The following is a 15,223-nucleotide window of genomic DNA, read 5'->3' as shown; positions in this document are numbered from 1 at the left end:
CCACAGTGTTTTATATATGCAAGGAAAATGGTGTCCTCAATGTCAGGCAGGGCCTGTTGTTATTTTCCTTAGAACACAAGAACTTACCTGTACCACAGCGATTTGTAGATATGAAAGGAACATGTGTCCAATGAAATGATGTAACATAAGGTAGCCTCTGAAACACTAAAAAGAACCAAGTTCTAAGGGGGTAAGGCTATAATACAGTTTTCTTAGAAAAAGGAACAGACAGTTGTAACGAGACTAATTAAAAACTGCAGAAGAAGACTGCTGTCTGTTTGCAAATGTTGCTGCAGATGTAATGATGGAACATAAGGTAGCCTCTGAAGTGCTAAAAAGAACTAAGTTCTAAGGGGGTAAGGCTATGACAGTTTTCTTAGAGAAAAGAACAGACAGTTGAAACAACGAGACTAATTAAAAACTGCAGAAGAAGACTACTGTCTGTTTACAAATGTTGCTGCAGATGTAATTTCTCTGGTGACAGTTTTGGCAGATGTCTACCTAGTATGGCATCTGTGGAAAAGATAATCTTCTACGTATAACCATGAATATAGAGTGGTGTGCCAAATAAGAGAGCGGAGTGCAGAAGGTCTTTCTGACATTTTCTCCACTCTCTGGAGGATGCACTCACATCAAACAGATGGTTAGTTTTTGGTAAAAAAATAGGTTAGCTATGCAATAGCGACAGCGTATGTAATTGCTGGTATTAAATTCCTTGTATAGCAAAATAGACAGTAAGATTATTTATGCTACTGGAAGCAATTTACAGAAGCTTCCACATCCAAAAGAAACAATTTTTTAAAAGTCTGTGTTTTATCTAGCTAGAAAATGCAAAACTTTAACACTGAGCTTAATCTAAAACACTCTGTCCTTAATTCATGCTGAAAATATGCAGACAGATGCATGGAAATGTAGGTGTATACGTTTACAGACATGCATTCGGATGCCAAAGTGATCACCCTGTTAAGCTTGTCAAAGTGGGAATGACAAAAATGAGACAAACCTTACCAACACATGTTGGCTTAAGGATAAAATAAAAGCTCATGTGCAAGGCATGTTCTATATAACATGGGACTCACCTGTACAATCATGAAACCCTAATGTCTCTCTCATGAACACAGACCAATGATATAAGCCTAATGTATGTCTCCTGAACATAGAATAATGATAAAACCTCATGTATCTCTCATGAACACAGACCAATAATGAAACCCTAATGTATCTCTCATGAACATAGAATAATGATTAACCATAATGTATCTCTCATGAACACAACACAATGATAAAACCCTAATGGATCTCTCACGAACACAACACAATGATGAAATGTACTTATCTCTCATGAACACAGGGCAATGATAAAACCCTAATGTATCTCTCATGAACACAACACAATGATAAAACCCTAATGTATCTCTCATGAACACGGAACAATGATGAAATGTACTGTATCTCGCATGAACACAGAACAATGATGAAACCCTACTGTATCTCTCATGAACACAGAACAATGATAAAAACCTAATGTATCTCTCAAGAACACAGAACAATGATAAAAACCTAAGGTATCTCTCACAAACACAGAACAATGATGAAACCCTAATGTATCTCACATGAACACAGAACAATGATAAAACCCTAATGTATCTCTCATGAAGACAACACAATGATGAAATGTACTGTATTTCTCATGAACACAGAACAATGATGAAAACCTAATGCATCTATCATGAACACAGAACAATGATAAAACCCTAATGTATCTCTCATGAACACAACACAATGATAAAACCCTAATGTATCTCTCATGAACACAACATAATGATGGAATGTACTGTATCTCTCATGAAAGAACAATGATGAAATGTACTGTATCTCTCATGAGCACAGAACAATGATGAAATGCACTGTATCCCTCATTAACACAGAACAATGATGCAAACCTAATGTATCTCTCATGAAGACAAAACAATGGTAAAAACCCAAATGTATCTCTCATGAAGACAAAACAATGGTAAAAACCAAAATGTATCTCTCATGAACACAGAACATTTATGAAATGTACTGTATCTCTCATGAACACAGAACAATGATGAAACCCTAATGTATCTCTCATGAAGACAGAACAATGGTAAAAACCTAAATGTATCTCTGATGAACATAGAACAATGATGAAATGTACTGTATGTCTCATGAACACAGAACAATGATGCAACCCCTAATGTATCTCTCATGAACACAGAACAATGATGAAAACACGTATCTCTCATGAACACAGAACTAAAATACAAACCTAATGCATCTCTCATGAACATAGGGCAACAATAAAAACCTAATGTATCTCAACTGTCCATAGAGAAATGATGATACCCTAATGTATCTGATTTGCATAAACTCAACAAAAAGGTCATATCGACCTATTTTTTATATATAATCAGGTATAGGAAGTCAGTGAAGTATACCAATATCAAGAAACAATGAAAAATGAAAGCCTTACTTATTTCTGTTTAAACTTTGATGACTATATGAATATCAATATCAAAATTAATTTTAATACTGATGAAGCCAAACTCTGCCTGGAGATCATGACACATGGAAAGCTAGAGTTTACACAATATAAAATAAATGGAATGGTGGACAGGTGGACCATATGCACCTCTAGCTGGACTGACAGATAGGTGAACTGCATTTATGATATTAAGCATACGAAGAACTAATAGAGAGGTAGTGTCAACTCTTTAATCAACTATTTCGCATTATAAAACAGTACATATTATACATCTCTGGCATTCCTTGGGTCTCACCCTTCGCTGCATAAGGTTAGTAGTGGTAAGATGGTAGAGAAGCATGCAGTAACTATGAGGCGGAATCACCAGTCTGACTGATGTCAGGGCCAAATGGCCAACATGCCCTATCTATGAGGCAGAATTGCCAGTATGACTGATGTCCGGGCAGAATTGCCGATGTTTTGAGGCGGACTCGCCAGTATGACTGACTGACATAACTGTTAAGGCAGAATTGCCGCTGTATTGAGGCAGAGTTGCCACAACTTGTTATGTCTGTAAGTCAAGTGGATTTGGGGACAGAAAGCCCAAACGATGCTGCATGCCAAGTAATGGAACTGCAGTAGTATGCAGCAGAGAGCCCCAAGGAATGGATAGATATGGACAAGAAGTACCCGCAGTTCTGTTAAAATAAGCATGAAAATCACAATCAATATAAGCAATTATGTATATGAAATGAACGATTGCCATACTAAGAATTATACAACAGTGAATCATCAGAAATGGATACTACTGCAAGAACCCGTGCCAAGGTATGACTATTCTGGGGTCCATGCCTGCAAACCATGTTATGGTGATACCAAGACTAAAGTCACATTATATCTAGAGTGGAGTTGTAATTGAGTCTGTGATGCAAGAATAATATGTGAATAGGTGAAACCAAATACCATGCTTAAATAGGTCTTTAATGTAATTAAATGATGTTTACAAAAGAATGGAGTCCAACCAGGACCCATGATATGGGTCAGTTCAAGGTCAGGTCAGTGGACACGCACACTAAGTTGGATTAGTGATCAGCCAATCAGAGACAAGGGTCTGCTGCGCTGAGGTAGCTGACGGCAGTCATTCACTTTACAAGGTAAGCATGGCATTTGGTTTCACCTATTCACATATTACTTTAGTTCCCAAAAGTAAAGTTTGACTGAGAGTCTCAAACTAAAGCTGAGAACTGTATCATCTTCAAGATAAAACCTATAAAAACAAACCTCGGTAGAAGTTCAAGTTTTTAGTAGTTTGGGGCAATTAGGGGTAATTTTCAGTAGTTTGGGCAATTTGGGGTAGTTTTCAGTAGTTTGAGGCAGTTTTCAGTAGTATGGGGTAGTTTACCTAGTGTCAAAATATTTTTTGATTCTATTAAAGGCAGTCCAAATGCACAAACATAGGACTGTAAAACATAAAAATTAGGTCACTTCATCTCTTTTGTCCAGGTTTGGGAAAACAAAAGTATATATTGGCATTTGTTGTACCACCTTGACTAGCTACATGTATTTTTGACCCAATTACATACCGTCTACATTCATATATACTGCTGTGCCTGATACTTACCATTTTCTGCCACACTATTTAGAAAAATGGGACAATTGTCATTTCTATTATATTCCAGAACAAGCCACTCACCTGCATACCTGTACAAAAACTTTTGATAATACATTGATGAGGATCGCTTCAACACATTCTCCATTTGCTTTTGTAGCCAAATATTACTGGCTAAAATATGGGTTTTCTGGGAAAAGCCTTGGTGTTTGTCCAATCAAAATGCATCTTTAGAACACAAACTCAGCTGCTCAGCTCAGACAAAACAGGAATTCAACTGGGATGGGCACCAAATCTGTAGCGCAACTGCTCTCAGCACAGTGCCATAGTGACACCCAAAAAATATGGCATCACTATATAAAATTCTTTAGTCACAAGGCTGCCTAAGCATAAAAGTTGAACTTGGACTCAAAACTCTAAAATAGGTAAGAAACTGACTTTGACCTACCCCAAAACTTCACTGTGGGCATTCATTTAGCAAGCATAGGACAAACTTGTACTGATGTTATAGCAATCCCAGCCCAACATGGGTGGGATATAATGGAACTGAAATTAAAGCACAGAAAAAGGCCTTAACATTCAGGCATAGATGGATACCCACTTGAAGGCCAAAGTCATTGCAATGCAGTACTTAAACCCAAGCCATGCTTAAAATCTCAAAATATTTCCCAATGCTGGTGAGACATCAAAATGGGATGGTTTCCTAAATTGTTACACGAATGGAGGGATTTACATACGTACATTGATATCTTTAAGCACAAGACCCTCCAGTCCTTCCTTGAACACACGTGTCATCATGTCTTCAAGCTGTTCTTTATTCTGTAATAAAAAATTATTGTAACATCCTATGAGTACCATCAGTTCACCATTTTTCATGGAGTATCAACTTTTGTTGTAACAGCCCCTGTACAATCCCCTGAATAATGTAAGTCACTATTTTTCATGGAACATCAACATTTGTAGTAAGGTCCCCCCCCACATAATGCAAGTCAACATTTTTCATTGGGAATCAATTTTTGTCGTTAAGGTACCATGAGTAATGCAAATTCACCGTTTTTCATGAGGAATCAATTTTTCTTGTTTAGATACCATGAGTACTGGAAATTTGCCATTTTTCATGGGGCATAAATTTTTGTTGTAAGGTCCCCTGAATAATGTAAGTTCACTATTTTTCATGGAGTATCAATTTTTGTTGCAAGATCCCCCCCAAGTACTGTAAATTTATATTTTCACTGAGCATCAATTTTTGTTCTAAGATCCCCTAAATACAGTAAATTCTTCTATTTTTCATGGCGTATACATTTTTCTTGATTTCATGGCAGCATTAACCACAAATTTCATGTCCAAAAACATAATAATCCTCTCTAAGAGGCAGTGGACATCCTTCCTGAATCCACGAATTTAAGCACTGATAAAAATACTACAGTGTGTCCCTCCTATAGCATGCTCCATTATAACACAAATTCAGATATAACATGATCATGGTGTGGCTCCTAAACTACCCCCCCCCCCGCCTATTATTTCTTAACAGCATGAAAAATAACATGTAAAAAGTTTATTATCATTTTAGGAAAGAAATCACATATGATTTCTAATATAAGATGACTGTGGCATAGCTACTGAAATTTCACATACATGTATTTCTCTCATACATGAAAAATATTTTTATCTTTTTAAAAGTATGAAATAACATGTAAAATGTTTACTGTGCTTGGTTAATGTTGCAAATTGCAAGGATTTTTTTCCTTACTGGCAACAAAATATGCCATCTGGCAATTAATATTTTGTGTGACAACATTGTTGACTGCTTAAACATGGATATAAAGTCTCAGATTTGGAGTGGAGAAATTCAAAGGCACCATATGAAAGGAAGCCTCAGACATGGATATAAAATGCTCTGGAATCTATCTTTTGTCATATAAACAAATCCTTTGTTCATACTGACAAACCATCTTAACAGTGCACTGTTATATCATAATCTGCTTACGATCATCTGGCCAAAGTACTCGTACATGCCAGCCTTCCTGAGAGGTATAAGCATAATTATTGCTATTTTAAGTGGCAAAAAACATATTTTGGTGTGTAAAATGTGTAATCTCTATATTACAGCATGTATGAACAAGATACATTTTCACTGCTAACCTGTTTCTGCAGCTGGTAAAAATTCTTGTCACAATGGGCAAAATCCATATGGATTTGAACCAGAATACAAGTACAAAATGTATTAAATTATATTCAGCACTCATTAACTATTCTACGTGTAAATTTTGCTAAATAATCATGATTACATTACTCTCATATACTTCTTTTAAAATTTGTAAAGCGTGTTAATTTGTCATTTTTTCTGATCTGATATGTTTTGAAGTTTGAGTCCTTAGCACACTTGCCAAGGCTCATAACTGGTCACTCAGTCAGTGTTGGTACCACTTCCTCTCCATTCTGAATCTGCATCTTTCTTGCATCATTCCTTTTTTCAGGACCAGACTTCTTGACTTATGTGACTTTAATTTCATCCTGGCCCACTTAGATTTCCAAGATTTTCTAACATCCTTCTGGTACAGACATGGACTTAATTATCATATCGTCAATGACGGCCCTTGTAAGATGCTGCTGACCTCCAGATGACATAATTGGACCCTGACTCATCTTATCTGCTGACTTCACAAGAAGATTCATTGAAGTTGAAAACATTACCACCAAAATACATTTGACTATGATGCCAACTTCTAATCCCTGTAATGCTGATATGGTGAAGTGCATTTTGAAGTTATCAAGGTAGCTTTGAAGCATGTCAATAAACTTCTCTGGTACATGATATTTCTCTCAAGTCAGGTTCACCAACTTGTGTTAATGCAATCATATGTATTGTATTAGCAAAGTCTAATCACAACACTATCAAATCACTTTTGTTTTCCATGGCACCCTGGATTGTCCTTGTTAAGACACTTATATGCTCAAGGAATTCCACCTTTTTCAACTGAAGTATTGATGTACTTGTTCTCAAGTATGTATGTTATGAGACACTGGGCATGGACAGCTAGGAAAGTCTTCCTTTCCATGTTTAACAAGGATATTGTTCTAATTGCTTGATTCCTCGTGCAATCCAGACAGTCGTTTAATGAGTTCACAAAAATCGAAAGAAATGTATTAGTACCAAAACTGAATGAGCTGAACCAAAGTAAACGTCTTGAGCATTTTAGTAATTCCAATATTTCAAAAATAATAATTCTTCTCAAATTAAATCTGTATGCAACTTTAAATTCTGATTATAGACGGATTCCCTTAGACTGTCCTAAAACAGGAATTATTTGTTTATCAAATCCCTATTTATACACATTTTCACCTGACCTATATGTGAATCATCCAACTGAAAATAACCAATCTGATTGTAAATAAGACTGAGACTAGAATGTTCTGAATTATAATGCAATATAAACGGTCTATTTACAACTTATAATCATAGACAAAAGTTTGGTATGCAAACATTTTGTTTACAAGTTATGCACATGCAAGTTACACACAAAACACAATTCGTGCATGTCTTCCTTAGCCTTGAACTTGAGGCAAGATAAAACAACAAAAATGAATAAATGATGCAGCATACGAATAAGTTGCAAAAACAGCACCATTACTAAATGGGTGAGGTTACTAAATGGGTGAGCATACAAAAACAGCACCATTACCAAATGGGTGAGCATACAAAAACAGCACCATTACTAAATGGGTGAGCATACAAAAACAACAGCATTACCAAATAGGTGAGAATACAAAAACAACAGCATTACCAAATAGGTGAGAATACAAAAACAACACCGTTACCAAATGGGTGAGCATACAAAAACAACACCATTACCAAATGGGTGAGCATACAAAAACAGCACCATTACTAAATGGGTGAGCATACAAAAACAACACCATTACCAAATAGGTGAGAATACAAAAACAACACCGTTACCAAATGGGTGAGCATACAAAAACAACACCATTACCAAATGGGTGAGCATACAAAAAACAACACCATTACCAAATGGGTGAGCATACAAAAACAACACCGTTACCAAATGGGTGAGCATACAATAGGCAGTGTGCATGAAAGTGAACAGCAACATCAATAACAGCGTGTCATATCATGAGATCTAAAATTTTGCCCAATCTGAGAAAGGGTAAAATTTTCACAAAATAATTTCTAAATTCAAAAAATATTTACCACCTCTTTAGTAATGAATATTAATCAAAATAAATACAAAATTCAGGACAGTTGGTTTGAATTAAATACAAATTTTGCTTTGGATTCAATGTAGGTGTCTCATATGATATTGTTGCAAGGAAGCAAAGCTTAAGAACAGAAACACCTGCTTACGCAATGGGAAATAATAAACAATAGTCATTGACCTGCCCAGATAATACAGTTAGAAAAGAAATTATTTTAGCTTTATATCAGAGATGGATTCAGGAGGTAGCAGGCTTATATCCCTAACCTTAATGTGGTCAGGGAATGTATTTGAAAACGAAATACAATGAATGGAGTGTGAACACAATTACAATTAGAAGCAGAACAAAAATTCTAAACACAAATCAAATACACATGTTAAAATCACCTATTTAAAAGTCTGTACTTCTGACAGACACGCTTAAAAGCTGTGACTTTCAAGATTCAGAAAATACTGTGTACATGACAAAGTGGTCAGTCCTAAATGAACAAGAATGTTAAATGCCATGAACAGTCATACAGGTGATGCTTGATTTATGCCTTAAATGTGTTCCTGAGGTTCTGGCATAAATTGAAATTGGCATATATTGAAAGTAATGTAAAATCAGTACAATCTGTCTTGAAAGACCACTGCTATGTGAGACCACCTGTCTTGAGAGACCTATTCTCAATGCACAGATTTACTGATTATATAGTGTTATGACCACCTGTCTTGAGAGACCATACTTTTTTGGCAGAAGGGTGGTCTTTCAAGACAGGTTCTACACTACATGTATATGAGCTACATGTGATTCATGGCACAGTGCCAGCAATGGCATAACATGAGCAGTGGCATAATTTGAAAGTTATTTCCTTATTGTAAATGGTGTTACAAGGATGGTGTGTAAATCGAATTGGCATAAATTGAGCATCAAATGTATAAAACTAGACTCACAACTTGCTGATAGTTTCTTGTGAACATAACCTACCTTAATGTGTTCCATTTCTGAGAACACGACTCTGTTTTTAATCTCTTTCATGTTTTCTTGCAAAACCTTTCTCCTTTCCTGGATAGGCCTATATAAAAATGTTAAGTGTACATGGTATTATTCCCTAAAGATTGAGATAGGTAGGTTGCTAGATACATTGATATAAACTGATAGATAGTACAAATTATATATTACATAAGTACTTGCATATGTTGCAAATATATATATTGTGAATTTAAGGACAGAAGATTACATTTATTTATATGCATAACTGTCTAGGAATCAAAGCTATGGAAAATAGGCTGGCTGCATTGTTTAGCAAATGAGTGCTGAAAAAAGCTTATCTGGAAGCTTTCCTTTATTTCCTAAAACAAGCCTACCTTTTTATCCAGCAAAGTAAAAAAAACTTAAACAGTGACGGATGGACACATGGAAGAATATGTACATGGCTGTTAAAGTGATCACGACGTTGAGTTTCCACCTAGGTGAGATTGATCACTACCTTGTGCTTCCACTAATATAGGAGGGGAGTTGATTATGCAAGCACAACAAAATGTTGACTAAGCATTTTATGATATCAGTACTCCAAATAAATTAAGAGTGATGTTATAATATGTTAGCATAAACTGTACCAAATTTCATATGTACCAGATTTCACTTACTTGTTCATTAAATTTTCGCCATTTAAATGAAGACAATCAAAGATGAAGAGGCAAACATTAGCATTCTCAAACTTGGCTTTCTGTAAATTAAAAATAATCAGATTTATTCAATGACTCAAGTGAGAGATGTTTATTCAATAGATGAGATGGCATCACATGATTTGCAGTAGTTCATAATATATCAGGACGTCACTGACTTTATACAATACAATTACCTATTTCTTGTTGTATCATTCAGGTGATGTGGCATTTTCACTATTTTGAAACAAGCTAAATTTCAAAGGTTATAACTAAAAATAAAATTAAAATAATAAACAATTACTGACATTGCTGGAGTGAATATGAAACATTATAAAATAGCAAACCAATCATACTGATCTCCACTTCATATCAGTCAATGTGAAGCTGACTTTTTCATAAAGTTTCAGATTCAAAGAGTAAGTTGTAAAAGGATTTTCAAGATGGCTATCAAGATGGCCATATTTGAGGTCAGACTGACACATATTCAACCATATATCATAAAGTCAGTTAGTGACATAATTACAAATGACCATTTAGGATACATTACTATTATACAAGATTTTCAAAATGGCCACAATAGCAGCCATAGTAAATGTCAGATCAGTACCTTTTCATCAAAAACCAACTAGATATCATACCATGTCATTACAGCCACCTTTAAGGGGGTAGCAACAATAACAACATTTTCAATAAGGCCATACATACTTTATATCACCTTAGCATCTTTTTCTTTCGGTATCAACCAGACATAATGAAGTCTTTTGGTGAAAACCCCATTAAGTGATGGCCCTGTGGCCATTTTGGTACCAAGTAGATAGAAAACGTCTTTTAGTGAGAACCCCATATAAATACAACCACCCCTTGAATAGGATTAGTGATAACAAGATCTTCATAATGGCATCATGAAGGACACATTATATATCAGATATGATTATCACTGTCATTTAGCACCAACTGTTTATATCAAGTCTTTTAAGGAAAATCTCATGTCAATACGACATCCATTCAGTATGAGCAGTGATAACATTTCCAAGCTGGAAACTGTGGCAGCAAACTGGATGTCCAAAGGCTTGTTGGACAAAAATAATTTTTATTTACAGACCAAATGGACATCCTATTAAATCTTTCAGTGATATCCCCCTGTTGAAATGACCATCTGTTCATAAGTGGTGATAACAACATTTTCAAGTCATAACAGAAACACACATCAAATTTTGCATTATGACTCCTGGTTCACCGTCTGGGGATGAGTAATTTGGGAGGTTGAGGGGAGATAACAAGTTGTAACATTACTTATGTGGTAAAAGATGCGGATAGTTGCTCCTTTTTTTCCTTTTTTAAAATAAAATTGGCTTTGGATGTATTCAGCCCTAGGAGAGACTCAAGCTCTTTTCTGTTACTCTGGCAAATGTTTGCACATAGCAAACTATTTACAATTCCTACAATCACGTCATAAATAGCTAGGATTCTACTTAACATATCAAATAGGAAATTACCTGTATTAGGTGACCATCAGTGATTGTTTGCCAGTGTTTCTATGTTCAAGCCATCCCTGCTTTACAGTTTTTACTTTACAAATTAAGGTTTGGCAGGCTTTTGAACTTTATCTATCATGGTAAAATAAAATACAGTCAGGGAAAAAAAAATGTCATGCTACCTTATGTATACCAAGAGTTCCAAATGGAAGGGGTTTCCCTGTTTTTGTGTCTATCAGCAGGACTTCTCCATCCAAAATCAGATCGTCACCTGATGGAAAAGCCTTGGGGATGTAGTCTTTAAAATGTGCCACCTGTTAAAGAATTTGAAACATTATCTGTATTTGCCCCATGAAGACAACAATACCTAGAAAGACAGAGTTGCAAAAAATTAAAATGCTGACAAATGTGACAAATTGCTGAAATGCAATAAGATTCTCTATCATCTATCTCTGCATACAAACATGGATACCACATTTAATTTGCATAAGATTCTCTATCATCTATCTCTGCATACAAACATGGATACCACATTTAATTTGCATGCATCATGTGACTCTTACTAAATTGTATTAAGAAAGATTTTTTTAAAAAAACAAAGTTGAATTTTTTTAAAAAAATGGTTAAAAAGAAAACTGGAAAAAAACTGCTGTTACTGGCCTGATATTTAATCAGGTCATCTACACAATTTAATGCAAGTTATGTTTTTTAAATTTCACTTTCCATGGGTCAGTGGTACTTCATGGGAGTAATCTGGGATCTTTCTCCACCAGCATCTTCACTAGCCAAGGTTCCAATAACCCTATCTACACACTGGCGTATTGAACAGCTATAATGGTGTTTTGTTCTAGCGACATCTATTAGATCTCGTGAGTTGCCTCCCTTAGCATAACATGCCAACTAATCAGCAGCATGGTGCATTGTACATCCACCAAAAATGGTGGTTGCAATTGACATAAAAAGGATACTTTGTAAGTTTAATATCGAAAGTATGACTATGTACCAGAGGGAAGCTGTTACAGGTGTTATTTTAGTGAAAGGTATTTGTGCAAACATGGACAGACATTGAAAAATTGCTTATTTATCAGTCCATTCAAGTTGTGTGCTCCCTTTGTCTTGATCATGTAGGAACAGTGTTAAAATCTGAACAACTTAATTTTGACTGGATGCGGTTGCTTGCCACTGCATCCAATGATATTCACAGACCCAAATCTCAGAATTATCTGCTAAATTGCCAAGATGTAGATAGGGTTATCGGAACCGTGGCTAGCAAAGATGCCTCCACCAGATACACTAGCTGCCATGTATAGCCTATCATGTGCTGAAAAAATGGCATTAAATCCACAACAACATATTAAGTTTCACTGACTATTTCAAGTAGTCTTTATTAAATTGTACTGTTTTTTGTTAAAGAAGTATGTATGTAACAGGGTTTGATGGCAACAAAAGTGGCATTATAGTTGCAACTAGTGGTAAAGTAAAATCAATTAAACAAAAATTTACGAAGATAAACTCTTCTCTATAAACGTAAACCTTAATTACAAGATAAAATATAAAACATACAGATATTACAATTTTGTAATAAGAACATAAAGTAACACACAAAATCCTTAAAAGTGAAGAAAATTTGTTGTAAAAGAATCACATTCCCATTAAAATGACCATGATTTTCTCAGGTGATCCTCATAGTTCTTCAAGTTGATTATCAAAAACTTACTCATTCTAAGTTTTGTATGTTTGATTAACTTTATGTTTATTTAATTGTTTGTATGTTTTAAAATCTTTTATTTTTAATTCCATTACATGTCAAAGTAATGTAATTTTGTTTACTAGGAATATGATACTTTCCAACCTGACTCTTTTCATAAACACCTAATAATAGAAACAGTTTCTATTTTTTGACTTAGTTGCTGACCTTGATTTAGAAATCACTGAGGCAAGTAAACAACTTTCTATTTTTATTTTATTCTCAGAGTAAAATGATTGCTTTTTATCAAGGTCATACTGGGAGCATGTGACTTTAGATTGTAAACAGCCCTATTTTGCAATTCTGGGTTTTCAGTAGTTAGATTTAATAGTGATGATTAGAGAGATATTTCTTAGAGATATATTTCTCAGTTGCGCTTTACACTGGAAAGTGTTTGTTTGTGACCAGTTTGGAATTATATTTTAATGTTTATTCAAATTATTTGGATTCTAAAAGAAAGAAAAAAAATTCCTGGAAAAAAAATGAGTGCTCATACAGAATTCTTGGACAAAGACGTTTCTTTAAATTTTGTTCAGAAATTCAAACACTGGAATATTGTTTGTGAATCGGCAAATAAATGTAGACACATCTGTACTATATAAAGGATATAGCATACGTCATTGCCTTCCATTTTGGATTTTTTATTGGGACTCAATTCTAACTTGAATTCATTCGAACTTCTCATTACAATGACTTCTAAAATTTAATTTGTGGATTATTTTTGGATTTGATTCTTAAAACCTAAGTTCTTATTTATTCATTTTTCCAGTGTTTTTCAAGGTAAATAAATTATTTAACTTTTTCAAAGCTTGTTGTTTTAACTCTTTCTTTTGTTACTGTTTATTAGAGCCTTAACATTTAACATTATGAGAATGTATTCCACTGCATGGATCGACAGTTTGCATTCTAGTCAAGATTTACCTTTCAGGATGTATGCATGAGTTATGTGTCCAATACACAATCGGCACCATAACACTTCAATTACGCAATTTGTTCCATACAATGGATTCCACTCTCCAGTATTGGGTCAAACAACTAAAAGTCCTAAACATTTTGTGAAAAAATGCATAAAAACTAAAAGTGGGGTAAAGACCTGAAAGTCAAATTAAGGTCATCTAAATATGAATGCCAAGTTTCAGTTGTCTAAGTGCTTTAGCTTGATTGTGCTTATTGTATTCTGTCCAAAAAAGTACATTTCATACAAAAATCTTAAAGAAGTGTAACAAACTTAAAATTATTAAAATTATTGACCTGATAATCTAATCTGTCAATAGGTAAATGTCTACCAAATTTCATTTGTCTAATTCAAGTGTTTTTTCTTTAATTGTGCTAACAAGGTTCTTGTCAAAACCAATACTGTGTTCAAAAAGTTTAAACAAGTGCAAAAAATATAAATAATGCTGTAATGACTTGACAATCTAATAAGACTTTTTACACGTGAATAGAAACAGAATTACCAAAATTTTGTGTCTACCTGAAATATTGCTGTAAATCCCTGAAAATCTGATCAGGCTAGTTTACATCTGAGTACAAATATACCTACCAATTTCAATTTGTCTAGTAAGTTTTTTAATTGTGCCAATAAGGTTTTTTCCAAAAATGTCCAAGCCCAAAAGTCGAAAAGTAGGTACAAAACTGAAAAAATTTCAGTCCTGAAAATGTAATCAATTCATTTACTCTACTCATTACCATAATAACATTTCAAAAACGAGGGGGATTGAGGGGTGTGTAGAAACAATACAAAATGGAAGTGGCGAAACCTGAACAGGCAAAAACTGACCCAGCTGGTTAGTTCCCTTCCAGTTACCTGGACCCCACACCTGTCAAAAGTTTCCTACCCATCCATCCCTACCTTAAATGCCTAAAAGTGTAAGTACATGCATACATGCCAACCCCTGACAAGGAAAAAGTGTAATCCAAGTGGACAAAAAGAGGAATCGAAACAGAAAAAGAGGAATCCACATATAACATGCTAAAAATTCAAAAACCAATTATTTATTTGCCCCTCTCGTCTTTTAACATCCTTTACTGCTTCAAGTTTTC

General features: G+C 34.7%; 1 protein-coding gene across 1 annotated transcript in view; it reads right to left on the bottom strand.

The window, feature by feature from the left end:
• Window positions 1-15,223, bottom strand: part of LOC149781262 (DNA ligase 3-like) — a 116,143-nt gene that overhangs the window by 42,076 nt on the left and 58,844 nt on the right. The window contains exons 12-15 of the mRNA XM_089935348.1: window positions 11,616-11,747; window positions 9,938-10,017; window positions 9,276-9,363; window positions 4,839-4,916 (exon numbers count right to left, since the gene is read on the bottom strand). Of these exons, the coding sequence (XP_089791474.1) occupies window positions 4,839-4,916; window positions 9,276-9,363; window positions 9,938-10,017; window positions 11,616-11,747 (378 nt within the window). The remainder of the gene's footprint in view (window positions 1-4,838; window positions 4,917-9,275; window positions 9,364-9,937; window positions 10,018-11,615; window positions 11,748-15,223) is intronic.

The sequence above is a fragment of the Sinohyriopsis cumingii genome, chromosome 15 (genome assembly GCF_028554795.1).
Source record: "Sinohyriopsis cumingii isolate HCF-2022 chromosome 15, ASM2855479v2, whole genome shotgun sequence".
In the NCBI taxonomy this organism is placed as follows: Eukaryota; Metazoa; Mollusca; class Bivalvia; order Unionida; family Unionidae; genus Sinohyriopsis; species Sinohyriopsis cumingii.
Note: the sequence above shows the minus strand (reverse complement) of the source record. Positions and strands in the feature narration are given on the sequence as shown.